This window comes from Arvicola amphibius, chromosome 5 (assembly GCF_903992535.2).
Source record: "Arvicola amphibius chromosome 5, mArvAmp1.2, whole genome shotgun sequence".
NCBI classification, from domain to species: domain Eukaryota; kingdom Metazoa; phylum Chordata; class Mammalia; order Rodentia; family Cricetidae; genus Arvicola; species Arvicola amphibius.
In genome coordinates this window covers 84,648,653-84,670,326 of record NC_052051.1, presented here as the reverse complement: position 1 = coordinate 84,670,326, position 21,674 = coordinate 84,648,653, and the positions used below count along the sequence as shown (strand labels likewise).

General features: G+C 41.7%; 1 protein-coding gene across 1 annotated transcript in view; it reads left to right on the top strand.

The window, feature by feature from the left end:
* Nucleotides 1–21,674, top strand: part of Nup160 (nucleoporin 160) — a 60,838-nt gene that overhangs the window by 24,009 nt on the left and 15,155 nt on the right. Inside the window, exons 18-29 of the mRNA XM_038331567.1 lie at nt 235–368; nt 1,712–1,782; nt 4,523–4,682; nt 4,963–5,032; nt 7,036–7,134; nt 9,875–9,994; nt 14,835–14,930; nt 15,020–15,114; nt 15,207–15,303; nt 15,396–15,501; nt 19,489–19,649; nt 20,767–20,827. Of these exons, the coding sequence (XP_038187495.1) occupies nt 235–368; nt 1,712–1,782; nt 4,523–4,682; nt 4,963–5,032; nt 7,036–7,134; nt 9,875–9,994; nt 14,835–14,930; nt 15,020–15,114; nt 15,207–15,303; nt 15,396–15,501; nt 19,489–19,649; nt 20,767–20,827 (1,270 nt within the window). The remainder of the gene's footprint in view (nt 1–234; nt 369–1,711; nt 1,783–4,522; nt 4,683–4,962; nt 5,033–7,035; nt 7,135–9,874; nt 9,995–14,834; nt 14,931–15,019; nt 15,115–15,206; nt 15,304–15,395; nt 15,502–19,488; nt 19,650–20,766; nt 20,828–21,674) is intronic.

The window sequence follows — 21,674 nt, the reverse complement described above, 5'->3', positions numbered from 1 at the left end:
ACCAGGTGACAAGGCTGGGGAGAGGAGCCTCTCGCAAAAAACAACAACAACAACAACAAAACCTAAAGGAAAAGGAATGAAACTGGCTTGCTGTTGAGTATATTTGTCTGTTTTGACTATTACTGTTGAGCGAGGTGCTCTGCCAGCTGCTATCTACAAGTGCAGCTCCCGTACTGCACTGTTTCAGCTTTCCTGAGCTCAGGACCTGCCCTCCTAACAGCTGTTCTGTTCCAGGTGATCTTGGGAGCTGGTCAACTCTTTCAGGCTCAGCAAGACTTGCTGCCCCGCACAGCTCCCCTGCTCTTGTCCTACTACCTCATTAAGTGGGCAAGCCAGTGCTTGGCAACGGATGTCCCAGTCGACACACTGTGAGTGTCGTCCTCTTTCATTTCATTTCATTTTAGAGTAAAGACATGTTTATAATAGGTTGTGGGGCTTGTTTGTTTGCTGTGGTGCTGGGAATTGAACTATGGGACTTTTTAAAGCATTTATTGCAGAAACAATTTGCCTTTAAGAATCAGAAGCTGGGGCTGGAGAGATGGCTGAGTGGTTAATAACATCAGCTGCTCTTCAGAGGACAGGGTTTCAATGCCCAGCACCCACATGGTGGATCACTACTGTCTATAATTAACATTTTTATATGCTCCATTTTTTAATGGTTGAGGGTAATTTTTCAGATAGTAATGTTTTATGTATATATGTATGTATGCATGTATATATGTATATACTTATGCATACATACACTCACTAACTTTAGTACTTATACATACCTACACTGTGTATAATATGGAGAAAAGTTTTATTGATGGCAAAATAAGGTGAAACAGGAGGAGATGAACCATACACAAAGTAGTTGTTGAAATTGGACTGAACTTTATATGCAAAGAAAGAACAATCAGTGGTTACAGTGTTCTCCTGTTGCTCTCATAAAACAGCTGACAAATGTGTCTCCAGCTCACAGTTGAAGGGTAAAGGCCTCTCTGGCTGCAGGTGCGTGTAGCAGCTGGTCACATGCCTTTAGGAAGCAGAGCAGAGCACAGTGAACATTCATTAGTGCCCTTTCTCCACGACGTACAGTCTAGGACTCTCTGCCTAGGGAATGCTCTTCCCACATTAACTGCACACTCCAGAAAATCCCTCGGACATTCTCTGGGGATTGCCATAGATGATCCTTCACGGGTGTGCCTGAGTGTTTGCCTCCCAGACGACTAGATTCTGTCAGGTTGACAGTTAATACTGCCATCAGTCTGTGAGCTCTGTCTCACAGATGGCTCTGAACAGTCCTTAAATGATGTGTGTGTGTGTGTGTGTGTGTGTGTGTGTGTGTGTGTGTATGTATATACACATATATATACATATATATACATACATACATATATAAGCTTTTAGTGGGTCTTGGTGGTTGTTTTTTTTGTTTTGGTTTTTTTGTTTGTTTCCTTGTTTTGTTTTGTTTGTTTGTTTTTTTGGTTTGGTTTGGTTTGGTTTTTGGAGACAGGGTTTCTCTGTGTCCTGGCTGTCCTGAATGAAACTAGCTCTTGTAGACCAGGCTGGCCTCGAACTCACAGAGATCTGCCTGCCTGTGCCTCCTGAGTACGGGGACTTAAGGTGTGTACCACTACCACTTGACTATTAATTTAATCAGCAATGTAAAATAAACGTAGAGATAAAATGTTTAACAGTATTTATTAGTTTGTTTTCTCTTTTCTCATAGGGAATCTAATCTGCAACATTTGTCAGTACTGAAATTAACTGATTCTGGTGCCTTAATGGCAAATAAATTGGGTAAGGAGTAGACTATCTTTATATTTACTTTTAATTTGGGTGTTTATTGTACATTTTAAAAAATGTTCTTTTGTCATCTATGTTGTAGAAATGGACTAGTTCTTTAATTTTTTTTCCTCTTTTTTCTAATTTTTCTCTCTTTTTATTGTTATTTATTGAGCTCTACATTTTTCTCTGCTCCCTCCCTTCCTCTCCGCTCCCCTGTTCAATCCTCCACCAAGGTCCCTGTGCTCCCAATTTACTCAGGAGATCTTGTCTTTTTCTACTTTCTACTTCCCATGCAGATTAGATCTATGTAAGTCTCTCTTAGTATGCTCATTATTGTCTAAGTTCTCTGGGATTGTGGTTTGTAGGCTGGCTTTCTTTGCTTTATGTTTAAAAATCACTTATGAGTGACTACATATGATAATTGTCTTTCTGTGTCTGGATTACCTCACTCAAAATAATGTTTTCTAGTTCCATCCATTTTCCTGCAAAATTCAAGATGTTGTTTTGTTTTTTTTCTGCTCTGTAGTACATTGTGTAAATGTGCCACATTTTCCTTATCCAGTTTTGGTCGAGGGGCATATAGGTTGTTTCCAAGTTCTGGCTATGACAAACAAAGCTGCTATGAACATAGTTGAACACATGTCCTTGTGGCACGATTGAGCATCCTTTGGATATATACTCAAAAGTGGTATTACTGGGTCTTGAGGAAGGCTGTTTCCTCATTTTCTGAGAAATCGCCACACTGACATCCACAGGAGTTGTACCAGCTTGCATTCCCACCAGCAATGCAGAAGTGTTCCCTTTTCCCCATAACCTTTCCAGCATAAGTTGTCATCAGTGTTTTTGATCTTGGCCATCCTTACAGGTGTAAAATGGAATCTCAGAATTGTTTTGATTTCCATTTCTCTGATGACTAAGGATGTTGAACATTTCCTTAAGTGTCTTTCAGCCATTTTAGATTTCTCTGTTGAGAGTTCTCTGTTTAGGTCTGTACTCCAATTTTTTTATTGGATTATGTGATCCAATTTTTTTATTGGATTATGTGATCTTTTGGTGTCCAATTTCTTGAGTTCTTTGTATATTTTGGAGATAAGGCCTCTGTCTGATGTGGGGTTAGTGAAGATCTTTTCCCATTCTGTAGGCTGTCGTTTTGTCTTGTTGACCATGTCCTTTACTTTACAGAGGCTTTTCAGTTTCAGGAGGTCCCATTTATTCATTGTTGTTCTCAGTGTCTGTGCTGCTGGGGTTCTATTTAGGAAATGGTTCCCTGTGTCAATGCGTTCAAGTGTACTTCCCACTTTCTCTTCTGTGAGGTTCAGTGTGGCTGGGCTTTATGTTGAGGAGTTGATCCATTTGGACTTGAGTTTTGTGCATGGTGATAGATACGGGTCTATTTTCAATCTTCTACATGTTGAATTCCAGTTATGCCAGCACCACTTGTTAAATATGCTTTCTTTTTTCCATTTGATATTTTTTACTTCTTCATCAAATATCAGGTGTTCGAAGATGTGTGGATTGATATCCGGGTCTTCTATTTGGTTCCATTGGTCTTCCATTCTGTTTTTTTTTTTTTTTTTATTTAAAGATTTATTTATTTATTGTGTATACGGTATTCTCAGTACTCTGCCTGCAGGCCAGAAGAGGGCACTAGATCTCATTACAGATGGTTGTGAGCCACCATGTGGTTGCTGGGAATTGAACTCAGGACCTTTGAAAGAGCAGGTGGTGCTCTTAACCACTGAGCCATCTCTCCAGCCCCCCCCCCCCATTCTGTTCTTATGCCAATACCAGGCTGTTTTCAGTACTGTAGCTCTGTAGTAGAGTTTGAAGTCAGGGATTGTGATGCCTCCAGAAGTTCTTTTATTGTATGGAATTGTTTTGGCTATCCTGGGGTTTTTGCTTTTCCATATGAAGTTGAGTACTGTTTTTTTCAAGGTCTTTGAAGAATTTTGCTGGGATTTTAATGGACTGTTCTTTGCCTTTATGCATGTGCAACCTGTGGCCTAACACCTGTGGTTATGGCAAGGCGTCTAGTGGTCTCAGACCAGATGTGAATGAGGGCTGTTGTAGGTGTGTGTGTGTGGCACAGACACCATTAGGGAGATAGCAAGAGGAACCTTGCTGAGAATCATGCTCTTGTATTTAGTGTTTTTTTTTCTTTTGTTTTGTTTCGTTTTTTATGGTTTTTGGTTTTTCAGGACAGGGTTTCTCTACATAGCCCGGCTGCCCTGAAACTCACTCTAGCCTGAACTCAGAGATCCACCTGCCTCTGCCTCCCTAGTGCTTGGATTATAGATGTGCACTACCAGCACTGGGCGCCTTTAGTATTTCTTATATTGCTGTTTTGTCCATTGTGTTTTGATACTCCAATGATTAATTCAACAATACTGAGTTCTAAATTTACTAAGTGGCTTTTGTAATCTCAGTCAACTATATTTAAAGGGCTCTCACTCATGCTTCAGTACTGTCGTAGAGGATTTGTTTGAGCTAAAATGTGGACTATATTTTAAAAGGTTTCTAGACAAATTGAACTATAGTGAGATCCTGAAATTAATTACGTGGCTTTTTCATTGCATTTGTGCAGCGTGACACAGTTTGCAAGCTGCTGTTATTGAAATTGCTACTTATGATACCCCTGATGCATTGTCTCTTTTAAATTGATCACTCCCCCTTTGTTGCTGGCATAAAATGAATTAATATGATCTTGATTAAAAATTGATATTATAATTACAAGTCTTTTTTCTTTTTTAAGTGTCTTGTCCTCAGACAATTATGGAGTTATTCTTCCAAGAAGTTGCAAGAAAACATATTATATCTCATCTCTTCTCTCAACCAAAAGCTCCTTTGAGTCAAACTGGATTGAACTGGCCTGAAATGATTACTGCAATTACCAGTTATTTGTTGCAGCTTTTGTATCCTTTTGCTTGAAAGCCAGGTGACGAGTCTAAATTGTCCCTACAGCATTTATTCTGCCCACATAATAACATTTTCTTTTCTTTCTCAGTGCTGGAGATCCAATCCAGTGCAGCACATCCTAGACAAGTGTTTAAGACATCGCTATCCCTCAAGCCCTAGGGCTCTTCTAGTTTTTCTTTTTAGACTATTTCATTGACTCTTCTGAGTTTGATGTCCATTAATATGTATATTTTGAGTTTCACTCAAACTGGGGGAATTCCTTAATGCAGTGATTAGATGGCCTAGCAATCCTGGTTGTCTCTTTCTAGAATGTCTGATGGGAAATTGCCAGTATGTACAATTGCAGGTGAGTTTTGTTGAAGATTTCTTACCATTCTTATAAAATAGCTCATTGATAGATTATAGATTATTTATTTGTGACTGTTAACTGCATTTTAATTGTACTGATAGCAAAAACTACAAAAATTAACTTTGATTTTGCCAAGACATGTTCCAATGGGCATGAATTCATATTTTCTCACTCTCATTCTCTCTCTCTCTCTCTCTCTCTCTCTCTCTCTCTCTCTCTCTCTCTCTCTCTCTCCCTCTCTCTCTCTCTCTCTCTCTCTCTCTCTCTCTCTCTCTCTCTCTCTCTCTCTCTCTCTCTCTGCAGTCCCAGCCAGGTATTGAACCTACTACTTTGAATATGTTAAGAAAGAGCTCTATTGCAGAGCCTAGTGGCACATCGCTTTAATCCCAGCACTAGGAGGCAGAGGCAGGTAGATCTCTGTGAGTTTGAGGCCAGCCTGAACTACATAGTTTCTTGCAGACCACACAGAGCTACAAAGTGAGGCCTTATCTCAAAAGCAAATGAAGAAAAAGAAAAGCTCTGCCACCGAGCTATACCCCTGGACTCCGGTAGAATGACGAAAGCAGTCAGAGTCCCTGTGACAGTCAGGGCTTAGCCTGGCCCGAAGATAGCATAGAAGTCACGTAGGCTGTTATAAAGTACAGATGACATCTCTCACAAGGATGAGTTTTATGACCTAGAAGTAATGAATAAGACTTTAAGGGGGAAGGGTCTGGGATAATAAAACATAAATTCTGGAAGATACAGGGTAGCTCACCAGACAGAATAAGATCACGAGGTTATTAAACTACATCCATTTCCAGCGTTCCAGGGAGACAGATAAACATCTATTCCACTGAAGAGATGAGCTTTGCGTTTCACTTTTCTTGCTTCTCCAGTGCTAATCTCTGTGCACAAGGCCTTTTATGCCCTCTACATCCCTGCACGTATGTGTCTATAGCATGTGCTTGTGTGGTGCTCGTGGACATCAGAAGGCATTGGATCCCCTCAAACTAGAGTTAATGGCTGTTGAACTACCGTGGGGGTGGTTAGAACTGAACACAGGTCCTCTACAAGAGCAAGTGTTCTTAACCACTGAGCCATGCCTCTGGTCATTTTGTTTTTAATTCTTTTCTGTGAACAGTAGTTCATAGAGCCATAGCCATGTAGCCTAAGTCTCCTTACTTTTCTGAACTACTCAGAAAAACATGCTTTTCCCCCTAAATCTTCAAAACATGTTTCCCTAACGTTTGGACATCAATTTTTCTCTAAAGCTTTCCTCCTTCCATAGTTGGCCTCTGTGCCAGCTTACCTCAGATAGCATGGCTTTCTCTTTGTCTTTCCATCTTCTTCCTCTAGGCAGCTGCCTGCCCCACAATTTTTCTTTTAAACCACAACAAAATTATCTTCAAATCCAAAAAGAAAACTTTTCAATTCTTACTAGGTTCTCTTTATAATGAAACAAACCATTTACATATAAATCCTTTATTGTACTGTACTCACTGAATGAGGGAGCACCAAAAATTGTGAGATTCCTTAGACATGAAGTGTATGAAATGACTTCTGTGTTTCTGGGCTCGACCAGAAGCTGGAGTGAGGGGAGTCCCACTGTGGTGTCCCGGCTGTTCTCATACTCTTTTCTATTTCAGGACAGGGCTTCTCTGTGTAATGGCCTTAGCTGTCCTGGAACTAGCTCTTGCAGACAGAGATCCATTGACTTGGCCTCCCAAGTGCTAGGATTAAAGCCATGCACCACCAGCACCCAGCTTGGCCTCATACTCTTGACTACAAGTGATCTTTCTGTCCTGACTTGGATTAGTTGTGATTATAGATAGGCATGTGCCACTACCCCATGGTGTCTAGCTTTATATAAAAAGTAATAATTGGATTCATTTTTAATCTCTGGGTATCTCAGAAATAGAGTTCTACTGAACACTCTCATTTTCCTCTGAAAAAGTTAGGATTGACAGTACTTAAACGTTGCTTATTTTCTAAGCAGAAAGTTCTTTTATGCCTTTTAGGATTATATTCAACTGTTGAATCCCTGGTGTCAAGTCAATGTTGGATCCTGTCGATTTATGCTGGGACGGTGTTACCTGGTTACGGGAGAAGTGCAGAAGGTAAACGACATTGGAGTGTGAGCAGACTAGTGCAAGGAAGACACCCGGCTTCCATCTGACTGTGGTACAGGAGGCAGATTCTTGTAGGAATGTTAAAGAACACGGTTTGTGTGTCAGGATTGGCCAGGCACTTGTACTTTGTTGATTAGTGCAGGGAAGTAAGAAGAAAGCATTAAAATTTGTCTGCTCCAGTGCAGATGGCTTTAGGAATTAGTGATGCATTTTTTTTTCTAACGTAAAAGTTTTTTATTGTAGAAGGGTCAGGAGTTTTTATGGGGTTAGGGAAATTAAGCTGCCATAGGAAGCAGGAACATTTTTTGGCTGGTTCTTTTGAAACTGGCATTTTGTGATTGACTAGGAGTATGCGTCAGTAGTTACTGTGCTTTTGATTGTCTGACAGGTTATTTTGGCCAATTTTGCTTATTCATTGGGAGTGTGCTTGCATTGCCCTGCCTCAGAGGTGCACATAGAGGTCTGGGTCAGACCCCCTGGACCTGGAGTTAAAGTGGTTCTGAGTTGCCTGGTGTGGATGCATGAACTGAAGTCAGGGCCTCTGCAAGAGCAGCACTAGTGATAGAGTTTTAAAAGCTGAATTTACTTAGAGAGTCACATAGTTGGAGCTAATAGATGTTTCAGGAATAAAGAGCTCAGACTGTTCTTTCACAGGATCCAGGTTTAATTCCCAGTCCATGTCCCAGCCCACAGCCAAGTGTCACTCCAGCACAGACGTCCATGCAGGCAAAATATCCATACATAATAAAGTTTAAGGAAAGATTGACCTAGTGAACAATCATATACCTGTCACATTCTGTAGTTGGTAACGTTGCCTTATTACTAATTTATCAGATAAAAACATAAAGATATATTTTTTAAGTTTTTAAAAACCCAAATAGATATCTAATTAAAGTTTACATGTATTGTGAGATACTAGCAATCAAGTTCAGAGCCTAACATGCTAGTCCAGTTTCACTGAGCTATGGACCAATTCCACCTTTGTTAATTAAATAATAGGAATTTATTCCCTCAAAATATAAGATCAAGGTATTGATAGAATTGGCTTAATTCTGATGACATCCCCTCCTTTTTCTTTTCCTTTTTTCTTTAATGATTTATTTATATTTACTTTGTGTGCATTGGTGTTCTACCTATATGTATGTGTGTGACTGGAGTTACAGACAGTTGTGAGTGGCCATTGGGTGCTGGGAGTTGAACCTGGAGCCTCTGGAAGAGCAGACAATAATCTTAACTGCTGGGTCTTCAGCTTCCCCAATTTTTGTTTGTTGTTTATTTGGTTTTTTCAAGACAGGGATGCTCTGTATAGCCCTGATCGTCCTAGAACTCGCTCTGTAGACCAAGTTGGCCTCAAACTCACAGAGATCCACCTGCCTCTGCCTCTCAAGTGCTGGAATTAAAGGCGTGTGCTACCACATTTGGGTTTGAGGTTGGCTTTGAACTTGCTGTCCTGGTGCTGTAGCATCCCAGTGTTGGAATTACAGGCATCTACTCTATTCCATGTAAGACAGGATTTCTCTATGTAGCTGTGACTGGCCTAGAATGCACTGTGTAGACCAGGCTGACTGTAAACTCACAGCACGTACCTGCCTCTGCTTCCTGGGTGCTGGAAGTATGAGCCACCGTGCCTGATACCTATTTGCTTTTTTGTTTGGTTTGTGGTTTTTGAGACAGGATCTCACCTTACCCCAGCTGACCTTGAACTCACTATTACAGATCAGACTAGCCTTGAACTCACGAAAATCCACCTACCTCTACGTCCTGAGTGCTGAAACTTGTTATCACATCTGGCAACACATGTTTGCTTTGTAATTTAAGGTGCCGGAGAGATGACTCAATGGTTAAGAATACTTGTCACCATTGTAAAGGAGCCAAGTTAAATTCCCACGCTATACACGGTGGCTCGTGATCAGTGTAACTCCAGTTCCAGGGAACCTGACATCCCTTCTAATGCACACAAGTGATATACATACGTGCAGGCAAAATATAAATCTTTATATAATAATGACATTGTAAAAAGTGAGAGAGGGAAAGGCAAGATGGCTTATTAGTGGAGAAAATAGGAAAATTTTGAGAAATATATGAAATGAATTCTCAAAATTTAGGTTTGGCCAGGAATAGTAATGTGTACCTTTAATTCTAGCACTTGGAAGGCACAGGTAGGCAAATCTCTGAGTTTGAGACCAGCCTGGTTTACATAATGAGTTCCAATACTGCTTGGGCTACAGATAGAGACCCTGTCTCAAAAAAACAAAACAAGCCGGGCAGTGGTGGCGCACGCCTTTAATCCCAGCACTCAGGAGGCAGAGGCAGGCGGATCTCTGTGAGTTCGAGACCAGCCTGGTCTACAAGAGCTAGTTCCAGGACAGGCTCCAAAGCCACAGAGAAACCCTGTCTCGAAACCCCCCCCCCCCAAAAAAAAAATGGACAAAGAACATTTAGATTTGACAGAAAATGTGAATGTACTATAGGCTTTCTTAAGGAATTTTGTCTCTTTTAGCTTTTTCTAGTACATGTGCCCTGATCTATAGTAACTAGAATTGGAATAAACTTTTTGTTTGTTGAAACAGGGTCTCATTATGTACCCCAAGCTAACTTCACCTGAAAAGATCTTTCTGCCCCTGCCTCAAGACCGTTGAGGTTAGAGATGTGTCCCACTATGCCTAACCTTTGAACAATCTCTTGTAAGCCACTTTGTATTTTTTTTTTTTTATCCTTTATCTCTCAGGCTCTGGAATGTTTCTGTCAGGCAGCATCTGAAGTAGGCAAAGAAGAATTCCTAGATCGCTTGATCCACTCAGAGGATGGGGAGATTGTGTCAACTCCCAAGCTTCAGTATTATACTAAGGTACAGTGTCATGGTCTGGCTCTTCTCAGGTTGCTCTGTACAGAGTGCAGCTGAAGTACGTTGTCTCGTTATTCCATTGTTCCTAAAACGTTGAAGTGAAAACAGAAGCAGACACGTGGAGAAACCGTGGGTTTCTCTCATGGAAGGAACCATTGTGTTTGGCAGCACAGGTTTTAACTGGTGCTCTGTCGGTCTGCTTGTCACTCAGTCTGAGGGTAGGATCTTGGAAGAGTCAAGTATCCCAGCTAGAGGTGGGGTAAGGTAGTGGTACCTTCACCTGTTATTGTTCAGTAGGTTATGTCTACATGACCAAATAGATTTACTCATGTTATTGCTTCATGTGAAGAAAACTGTTCTTCACATGTGTTTTTTATTTATTTTTTTGTTTTGTTTTGTTTGTTTTTGAGACAAGGTTTCTCTGTAGCTTTGGAACCTGTCCTGCAACTAGCTCTTGTAGACCAGGCTGGCCTCAAACTCACAGAGATCCGCCTGCCTCTGCCTCCCGAGTGCTGGGATTAAAGGCGTGTACCACCACTGCCTGGCTCACATGTGTTTCTTAAAAATTTACTTCAGATGCTGTGAGTGGCGGCATGCACCTGAAGTTCATGGGAATCTGAGGCAGGGGAGTCACTTGGGGATAAACATTCAGCACATGCTTGGAAAATAGGAGATTCTATGTCATTTAAAAAAAAAAAGGAGCCGGGTGGTGGTGGCGCACGCCTTTAATCCCAGCACTCGGGAGGCAGAGGCAGGCGGATCTCTGAGTTTGAGGCCAGCCTGGTCTACAAGAGCTAGTTCCAGGACAGGCTCTAGAAACTACAGGACTACAGGGAAACCCTGTCTCGAAAAACCAAAAAAAAAAAAAAAAAAAAAGGAATGTGGGGATATAACTTAGTAGCAGAGCCTTTGTCTAGTGTGTGAGGTCCTAAGTGTGAAGGCCAGCGGGAAAAATACCATGTAAGCACATGGGGTCCAGGTGAAAGACAATATATTAACGTGAAAGCACAAACATGAGGGAAAGATGAAACTGGCGTTCCGACCCTTGATCGTCATCCGCCACGCCTGTCATGTCGTCTGCCCACGCCACCCTGGACCCGTGCAGCCCACTTCAGAGCAGCACAGACAGTCACGGAGGAGTGTAGGTTTGTCAGAACTACTTTAGAAAATTTATTAACTATAGACATTTCAGTAATAAATATATACTGAAAGATGTACCTATTTAATGAAAGATTTTAAATTATTTTTTAAGCATTAATACTCATAGAAGTAATAGGTGTGGTATATGTATAGGTGTGCTCACCCTTGAAGGTCAGCATTATATGTCTTTTCAGTATCACATTCCATCTTTATTTTATTTTAGATTTTCTTTTAAATCATGCCTGGATGTTAGGTGCACCCCGTGCTCAGTGCCTGGTGCCTGCAGAGCTCTGAAGAGGGTATTAGATCCTCTGGAACTGGCATTATGGTTGGTTGTGAGCCACCATGTCAGTGCTGAAAATCAAACTCCGGGCTACAGGAGCGCCAACAAAATGCTCATAACCACTGAGTTGTTCCTCCAGCCCCACCTCCATCTTTTCATTCTTTCTCTTTTTTTTTTTTTTTTTTTTTTTTTTTTTTTGTTTTGTGGGGTTTTTTTGGGTGGTGGGTTGAGACAGGGCTTCTCTGTGTAACAGCCCTAGCTGTCCTGGAACTAGCTCTTGTAGACCAGGCTGGCCTAGAACTCACAGAGGTCTGCCTACCTTTGCCTCCCAAGTGCTGGGATAAAATTTAGGTGTGTGCCACCACTGCCTGGCTATCTTTTCTTTATATAGAGATTTGTTTTTATTTATGTGTCTATGTGTGTGACAGTATATCACATGTGTGGGTGCTCTTACAGGCTAGAAAAGGAAGTCTGTTCCCCTGGAGTTATAAGTGGTTTTGAGCTGCTATAACCAAACTGAGTTTCTAGAAGAGCAGGAAGCTCTCTTAACCCTGAGCCATATCTCCAGTTCCTCCACCTTGTTTTTGAGGCAGGATCTCTCACTGACCCTGGAGCCGGCCGTCCTGGCTTGACTGGCAGCCGGCCTGGCTTGACTGGCAGCCATCAGACTTCCTCTCCCACCAGGATCCACCTGTTTTTTGCCTCCCACCACTGGACTTAATATTACGCGCGGCCATGCCCTCCCTACCTTTTGTGTGTTGGGGATCCAGATTCAAGTTCTCATACTTGAACAGCAACTGCTTTGTTGGTGAGTGGGTCGTCTCCCCAGCCCTCTGTGATCTGACTGAGACACTCATGTGAGAGCATGTGTAGGAGTTTCCATTTAAAGTGACACTGAACTCATCTGCTGTGCAGCGCGTAGACAAGGGAGAGAATTACACACACGCGCGCGCGCGCTGTGTCAGGTGGGAGAGCTGGGGTTCGCCATCCAGCTCCCAAATGAATCCCACAAGAGTCTTATTCTTAGTTACAAACATCCAGCCTTACCTCGGCTTGTTTATTGCCTGCTTTCCTTAACCTGTATTATCCCGTCTACTTTTTGTCTCTGGGCTTTTCCCGTTCTCTTACTTCGTAACTCTTACTCTGTGGATTGTGTAGTTGGGTGGCTGTCCCTTGATGTTCTCCTCTCTGGCTCTTTCTCCTCCAGTCCCCTTCTCCCAGTTCTGTCCTTCTAGATCCTCTCTGCCTGCCAGCCCTGCCTATCTTTTTTCCATCAGGCGTTCTAGACAAGCAAAGTATTACAGCTTCACAGAATTAAACAAAGGCAACACACCTTAAAATAATATTCCCAACACAGCAGACCATGCACCAAGCCTATGCAGCACAGTAGAGCTGGCCCGAGAGCACGAGAACTGTCCCTGTCCCTTGCTGCCTACTGCATTGGGTGAGCGAGCTGGGGCAGTGCTGGAGAGCTCATCCTGGTGTTAAGGACAGGGAGAGCTGCCCGACTGACCAACCTCGCTACCATGCAGGCCCAGAACCCCACCCAGTCTGTGAACTGCTGGAGCACATGAAAGGGCCAGTTCTGCAAATCCAAAGCTACAAGATCTCCATGACACAGGGCAACAGGTTATCCAAGAGGAGTCCCGGAGATATTGACAATGTAGCAGAAGCCAGAGGCCTCAAACCAGTCCAATGACTCATTGCAGTGGACTCTTACGAATAAATATAGGCTAGAGGGCTCACTGTGTGGCTCACTGTCACACTGCAGCTTCCACGATGGTACTTTTTTTTGTCTTTTAAGTTTTATTTTGGGGGTGGAGATCAAAGGACATAGAGTGAATACCAAGGGATGGGGAGATAAATGGGATCAGGATGCAGGATGTGAAATCCATAAAATATCAATAAAAAGTAGGGGGGAAAAAAGAAAATTTTGAATTTCAGATTTTTAGCTTAGGGATGATCAACCTATAGTAAAATTGTAGTTATTCTTTCAAAATCACTTCCTTGATTCTTGGTGGGAGTGGGAAGGAGACTGTGTGTGTGTGTGTGTAGCAAGCAAAACTAACTAAAGCCTGTCACTGTATACGTGTGTGTGTGTGTGTGTGTGTGTGTGTGTGTGTGGTGTGTAGTGATGTTACTAAATATTTGATAGAAGCAAAGCAGATCAAGGGGATAGATGAAGAAGTGTTACCTTGTTATTAAACTATCTTGGAAACTGTAGTGGTAAAACCTGTAGTTTCAATGTGGGAATTTGAATACCAAGACTGAGTAAACTTGGACATGTTGTCCTTTACTGATAGTCTGTAAAGTCTTCCATCTGCCGTGAGAGCACCATAGAGTCTCCGGCAATCAGTGTGAGCTGTGTGCTCTGAGCTCACTGGTGCGGACACCCCATGCCTTTGGGGGTTCTCATCACTTCATCAGGCCTGTCCGCAGGGAGAGCAGTGCTCCTGCTGTGCTCTCAGTGTTTGGGGACTGAGGCATGAGAAGTACTTGAGTTCAGGAGTTCCATTAACTCTGGTAATATAATGAAGCCCTGTCTATTAAATAAGTAAGTAGATAGATAGATAGACAGATAGATAGATAGATAGATAGATAGATAGATAGATAGATAGATAGATAGATAGATAGATAGATAGGGCGATCAAAAGCCCTGAATGACCTACTATTCATTAGTAGTGGTTCTTAGGTGTTCTATATAGAATGTTTGAATTATCTCTTAAATTTCACCTGTTTCAGCCTAACAGTAGCAAGCAAAATTAATCTATAGCTAGGGCCTATTGTTGTTGTAGTGTCATTTTCTGGTAAGACAAATGGATTTTATGCTGAGCTGTGGTTGGATGGGTTGATTAGTTGACTGGTTGGGTTTGGGTGTAGCATCCCATGTAGCCCAGACTGGCTGAACTCACTGTCCTTCTTCCTCTTACTATCACATCCCAAATCCGGGATTACAGATAAGCACTGTAATGCACAGCTCAGCTGAAAAATTTTAAATATTATCCAAATTATTCTGTCCATCTTGGCACCTCACCCTGTGATGCTAGTTAACTGACCAGGCCCTCAAACACACCATCTCTGCAGGGCCTGCCATGGAGCCACACTCAGTTCCTTTGTCAGCACGTCTTATTTCATCATGATCTCACCTAATTATCTTTATGAGTAACTTAGAACCATTAGCGTTCTACTGTCAGGTTAATTTTTTTTAATCTGTTTGCTTCTGTGTATGTGAATGCCAGTGCCCAAGGAGGCTGGGGATCTCCCCAGAGCTAACGTTATGGACAGATGTGTGCTCTCTGATGTGAGTGCTGGGAGTTGAACTTAGTTAGGTACACTGCCAGAGCTAACATGCTCTGAACCACTGGGCTCTCTTAGGCCCCCAGTCACATGAATTTTAACACAAATTTCTTAACTTTGTAGGTTTTAAGTCTACTGGGTGTTGTTGGATTGCCTGAACTGATTATTCAGCTGGCTGCGGCAGCAATTACTGAAACCGGTGATGACTGGAAAAGTCAGGTACAAACTAAGTTTGATTGTTTTCCTTAAGATTTGTTATCGATACAGTATTTTAATTTCTAATGCTCTTTCTTTGATATTTGGTTCAGGCTATTTTAAGAACATGCATTTTCAAACATCATTTGGACTTGGGTCACAATAGCCAAGCATATGAGGCCTTAACCCAAATTCCTGATTCCAGCAGGTAATCAATCTCCTTGTCATTTTTAGAGAAGACAGTTTACCAGCCCTTTTTAACTTGCTAAGACAATTTGCCCTCCTCCTCTCTCCTTGCAGTCAGCTGGACTGCTTGCGACAGCTGGTGGTGGTTCTTTGCGAGCGCTCCCAATTGCAGGACCTCGTAGCGTTTCCCTATGTGAATCTGCATAATGAGGTAATTAATCTGTCCACTTTCATTGAGTAACAAGTCTTTTGATTGCCGTGCATGTTATTAACTTCAAGATCTTATTGCTCATCTTTTGATAGGTTGTAGGAATAATTGAATCACGTGCTAGAGCTGTGGACCTTATGACTCACAATTACTATGAACTTCTCTATGCTTTTCACATCTACCGCCACAATTACCGAAAAGGTGAGCAACTAAACCGGAACCTGGGTGTTGAAAGCAACTTTATGAGTTTAGTCATATTTCCAAAGACATTGTATATTGGACATGTATTTTAAATATATTTAAGAACAAAACTAGTGTCAACCTTTTGATGATTATCTAGTAACACTAGGAAATATATACTTGTCCAATAACATTGGAAAACTGGGGCTGGAGAGATGGCTCGTGTTGAGAGAGCTACTACTCCACCAGAGGACCTGGGTTCAATTCCCAGCACCCACATGGCAACTCACAACTGTTTGTAACTCCAAAATCTGACACACTCACACAGACATACAAGACAGATTTAAAAAAAAAAAAAACACAAAGCACATGAAATAAAAATAAATTTTTAAGAAATCGTGTCATGTTTAAAAGAATTGATTGTGTATGTGGTCCCATTCTAGAACATTTTCAAGTGATTTCCAGTGAGCTGGTACTCTACATTTTCTTCTGATTGTGAAGGGAATATTGGCTTTCTCAAACTAAAAGCACTTTGTGCTCCTTTGTGTAAGTCATCTGAGTATAATATATAGTCTTCCCTATTATCAGTTGTTGAATTATCATGTCCCTTCAGTGTCATTCAGATTCTTTTAAAAGAGATGACAGTTTGATGTTTAGAAGTGTAATTAAATGAAAGCTGGATGGTGGTAGCAATAGGAGGCAGAGGCAGCAGATCTCTGTGAGTTCAAGGCCAGCCTAGTCTACAGACTGAATTACAGGACAACCAAGGCTACATAAACACAGAGAAACCCTGTCTTGAAAAACCAAATTAAAATTAAATAGATAATTATATGAACAACTTGACTTTGATCCCAGAACTCCAGAGGCAGGTGAGTCTCTGTGAACTGGAGTCTGCACGGCCTATGTAAAGGCGCTCAGGCCAGCCGATAGTAATGGAACTTTGTCTCAAAAAAAAGTAAATAAATAGCCCGATGGTGGTGGCACACGCCTTTAATCCCAGGGCTCTGGAAGCAGAGGCAGGTGGATCTCTGTGAGTTAGAGGCCAGCTTGGTTTACAAGAGCTAGTTCCAGGACAGCTACAGCTGATAACCAGAGAAACCCTGTCTCGAAAAAAAAAAAAAAATAAACAAACAAGCAAAAAAAGTTATCAAATGAGTACGCATTGTAGTGTATACCTTTATTCCCAGCACTTGGAAGGTTGAGGAACGGGGATCACGAGTGCATGGATAGCCTGTGTTGGATAAACCTTTGGTCAAAAATTTCTTTAGGGTTGACTTAATAAAACCTGTGAAGAGATATAGACCTGGATATAACTCGGTTGGTTGTGTGTTTGCCTAGCATGCAGCAAGCTCTGGGTTATTGATCAGTACCACATTAAGGAAGAATGGTGGTACACACCACACCTAGTACCTGGGAGTTGGAGGCATGAAGATCAAAAGTTGTAGGTCATTCTTGGACCAAGTCTAAAAATAGGGTTGTAGAGTGTAGGGGGCGGGGCCTAGACTGAAGATGAAGTGGTATGAGGTGGTCTGAGTGGCAGCGCACACCTTGAATCCAGCAGAGGCCAGCCTGGTCTACATAGCAAGTTCCAGGCCAACCAGTGCTGCTACATAGGGAGATCCTGTCTCAAGTAATAATTTTAGAGGAGATATGAGGATATAGTTCAGTGGCAGATTATTTGGCCTAGCATGTTTACTACCCTAGGCTCAGTTCTCAAAACTGAGGACAAAAAATTAATCATTTGATAAAATGATATCTTAGTAATCTAAATTTTGACCATCAAGATGGCTTAGCAGGTAAAGGTGCTTGCTGCCTGGTGACCTGATTTTGGGTTTCATAGACCACTTCTATTTGCTGATCATGTTAAAAGATGTCATAACTTTTAATATATAAATACTGCAGATGACTATGGGCATTCTCTTTTTCTATAGACCAAGTTGGCCTTGAACCAAGAGATCCACCCACTTTTGCCTCCCAAGTGCTGGTATTAAAGGCGTGACTGACACCACTTGGTTTTCTCTCTCTTTCTCTCTTACTCTCTCTCGTCTCACTATGTAGCTCTGGCTGTCCTGGAACTCGCTAAATAGATCAGGGTGGCCTCAAACTCACAGAGATCCACCTGTCTCTGTCTCCTGAGTGCTGGGATTAAAGATGTTCACCACCACTACAGGCAACATCCTCTTATACCAAGAAAAATAAAAATGAGGACTAAAGAATTAGCTCAGCAGTTAAAAACGCTTGCTGCACAATCATACGGACCAGAATTCAGGTACCAAATGCACAGAATACTAGGTGATGGACAGACATACATATAAGCAAATATCCTATATTAAACAACTAAAAATGACCCACTAAATGGTGAATTTTATGCTGTGTACATTTTATCACTTTTTTTTTAAAGGACTACAGGGTCCTGGAGAGATGAGCTATACATACATACATACATACATACATACATACATGTATACACATATACATACACACACATACACACACACACACACACATATATATATATATATATATATATATATATATATAGAGAGAGAGAGAGAGAGAGAGAGAGAGAGTTTACTTTGCTATACATTTTTGAAAGGTAGAAGTGGTTGGTTGCCCATCGTGGGTGCTGGGAATTGAGCTCAAGGCTTCTGCAACAGTAACACAAGCTCTTACCCCTGAACCAGCTCTTTAGAGTAGAGTTTTAAATTAACTTCTATGTACATGTGTTAGGAGAGACTTGTGGCTCAGAGGCCAGTTCACAGAGTTGGTTCTCTCCTCTGACCATGTGGGTTCCAGGGATCAAATGCAGGTTGTCCAGTTTAGCATTAAGTGCCTTTATTTACTGAGCTGTCTCACCAGCCCCATGTTGGCAGTTTTTACTATTGTTTTTGTCTTTTCTTTGTTTTCTTTTTCATATTGGAGCTCAAACTCAGAGGCCCAAGCATTTAGGCTCTGTGACTAAACTACTTCTAGCCTTCCCTCTCCCCCCCCTCCCACCTTTCTGGGTTAGCCATTTGTAAGTGAACTGTTCAGAGGTAGCTGGACATTCCAAGTGTTATATGACCACTCTCCAAACACTCTTTCCTCCTAAGAAACTGGAGGTCTGTGCCACTGTCTCTCCGCACTCTCCATCTCTAACGTGCGCTATTCCCGTTACCGTCTCGGAGTTCGACTGCTGCGGTCTGCAGTACTTGTCTTTGGAACTGGCTTATTTAAATTAGCTTGACTTTAGGATTCATCCATGCAGCTGCGTGTGTTAGAATTTCCTTTTTGTTTTCCTTTTTAATATTGAGTTATATGGTTCAGTGGCAGAAAACTTGCTTAGCATGTATGGAGGCTCTGGGTTTGATTACTAGCACCACTACACCCCCCAAAAACATGTTATAGGTGTTATCAAAATATTATATTTTACTTTCCATCTATCAGTGGATACATGAATCATTTCTGCATTTTGGCTGTTGTAAATAATTCTTCAGTATAGTCTCTTCAAAGTCTTGCTTTCAAAAAGCCAAAACTGGGGGCCTGGGAGCGAGCTTCACAGTCAGTAATGCTCATGGTGAGCAGGCATAGGAAACGCTGGGTGTGGGCTTGTGTGCTCTTGTCATCCTGAGTGGAGACAGATGGCACTTTCTAGGGCTCCGTGGCCAGCTGGCTCAGCCGGAGGAGAACTGCAGACAGATGGCTCCTGCAGAACAACACCCAAGTCTGTCCTCTGTCCTTCACTCACACTCACAGACATACACAGAGACACATGGTGGTGCTTACCTGTAATCCACCAATTGGGACATAAATGCAGGATTAAGAACTCAGTGTCATCTTTAGCTGCAAAGTGAATGAATTCAAGACCAACCAGGGCTCACAGACGCTGTATTTTTTACATTCCCGGAAAAGGTGCCACAGCAGCTTCTGTGTGTGGCTTTACATTACACACAGTGTTTCCTCAAAATTTTAGTATCTCATGTGTATCTGTAAAGAAACATTTCTGTCTAATTTATTCTTGTCTCATAGCTGGTACAGTGATGTTTGAATATGGTATGCGCCTTGGCAGAGAAGTTCGAACTCTCCGGGGACTCGAGAAGCAAGGCAACTGCTACCTGGCTGCTATTAACTGTTTACGCCTTATCCGTCCAGAATACGCGTGGATCGTCCAGCCAGCTTCTGGGGCAGTGGTATGAAAGCTTTTCTTTGTAGTATTTTTGAATCATTAGTTTTTGGTTTTGGGTTTTTTGTTTTGTTTTGTTTTAAGTTTCATTTTGCTTAATTTTTTTAAAAGATTTATTTATTTATTATGTATACAACATTCTGCCTCCATGTATGCCCACATGCCAGAAGAGGGCACCAGATCTCATTACAGATGGTTGTGAGCCACCATGTGGTTGCTGGAAATTGAACTCAGGACCTCTGGAAGAGCAGCCAGTGCTCTTATCCACTGAGCCATCTCTCCAGCCCCCGCTTCATTTAATTTAAAATGTCTACTAAAGGTGCTGGTGATGGTGGCACATACCTATAATACCAGCACGCAGGAAGTAGAGACAAGGAGGACCAGGACTTCAAATGTAGCCTCAGCCATGTACTGAATTTAAGGCCAGCTAGCCTCATCTACATGAGACCCTGTCTCAAAAACGTGCTTATTACATGATAGGCACTTTTAAATTCAGTCTTGTTTTTAATAGTTAGCATTTGAGAAGGCAAATACAGTTTTTCTTATCCTGCCGATAGTTGTTTGTGTTACTAGGCTATTGCCCAAAGTTACCACTGATGATAGAACTATGGAGCTGGTGAGAAGCATGTGATTTATATACAGATCAAATCTATGGCCTGGTGTGAATAACATTTGGTAGATAAATGAGTCCTTGATAATCAGCTCCATTTTGTTGAATGACGGTTTCAGTATCCCTGTACCTTTGATCCCAGCACTTTGGAAGCAGAAGCAGTTAGACTCTGTGGCTTTGAGGTTAGCCTGATTTACATAGTGAATTCTAGGACAGACTAAGCTATATAGTGAGGCCCTGCCATTAAAAAATAAAAAAAAAAATAAACAAAATTCTCTTGAGAATTTAGGCATGAATGCTTTAGTAGTTAATGATATAAAAATAAAGTATTGTCTTTTAGGTAGGCAGAGGTAGTACAGACAGCACTTTAATCCCAGGAGGCAGAGGCAGGTGGATCTTTGTGAGTTCTAGGACAGCCAAGGCTACACAGAGAGACCTTGTCTCAACCACCCCCCATCCAAAATAAAAAAAAAAATAACTATCTTTGCAGCTAAGCCATTGTTTTTGTTTTCAGTCTGATCGCCCTGGCGCATCTCCCAAGAGGAATCATGATGGCGAGTGCACAGTTGCCCCAAGTGAGTCAGGGGTTTCTCATCTCTGGACAGTAGCTATTGCTACAGTTTAGGAGGCATATGGATTAAGGCTGTGTGTGTGTGTGTGTGTGTGTGTGTGTGTGTGTGTGTGTGTGTTACAGTGATTATATTATAGACAGCTGGTAGCATATATACTATTAATACTACACATGGTACATATGGTCAAATTACATTATTTTGTTTTAGTTTCAACTTTCTAATCTGGTAAAGGTTGTCTTAAGAAGCCTTTGAAAATACCATACTGTCAGCCAGCCTGGTCTACAGAGTGAGTTCCAGGAAAAAGCCCAAACCTACAGAAAAACCCTGTCTGGAAGAAAAACAAAACAAATATAGCAAGTTCCAGGACAGCTGAGGCTACACGGAGAAACCCTGTCTCAGGGGGCTAGGGAGGTGTTTTTCTTAGGTTTAGAAGATAACTCATATCTTCTAAAAAAAAGTATAAAGTGTCTGCTGTGCAGGCATGAGGGCCTCTGTTCAGATCCCCTAACCCACATGTGCATATGATGTACACTTGTAACCTAGCTCTGAAGAAGAGGAAGAAAGATACTGGAGCTCACTGGCCAGCTAATCTGACCCAACTGGGAGTTTCTAGGTTCAACAAAAGAAATAGTCTCAAAAAATAGAAAGTAGAAAGTGTTTGTGTTGGTTATTGTGTTTTAAGTTAATTCAGTATCAGACATCTTCATCAGAATCCTTTATAAACAGCTCATGGCCTTTCACAAAGAAAGAGCTTGAACTCCAGATTTAATCCCGCCTTTCTCACTTAGGGAGTTTAACAGCTAAATTGAGTTTTTGAAACACTAACTACTCCCCAAGTGCAAGTTTTATT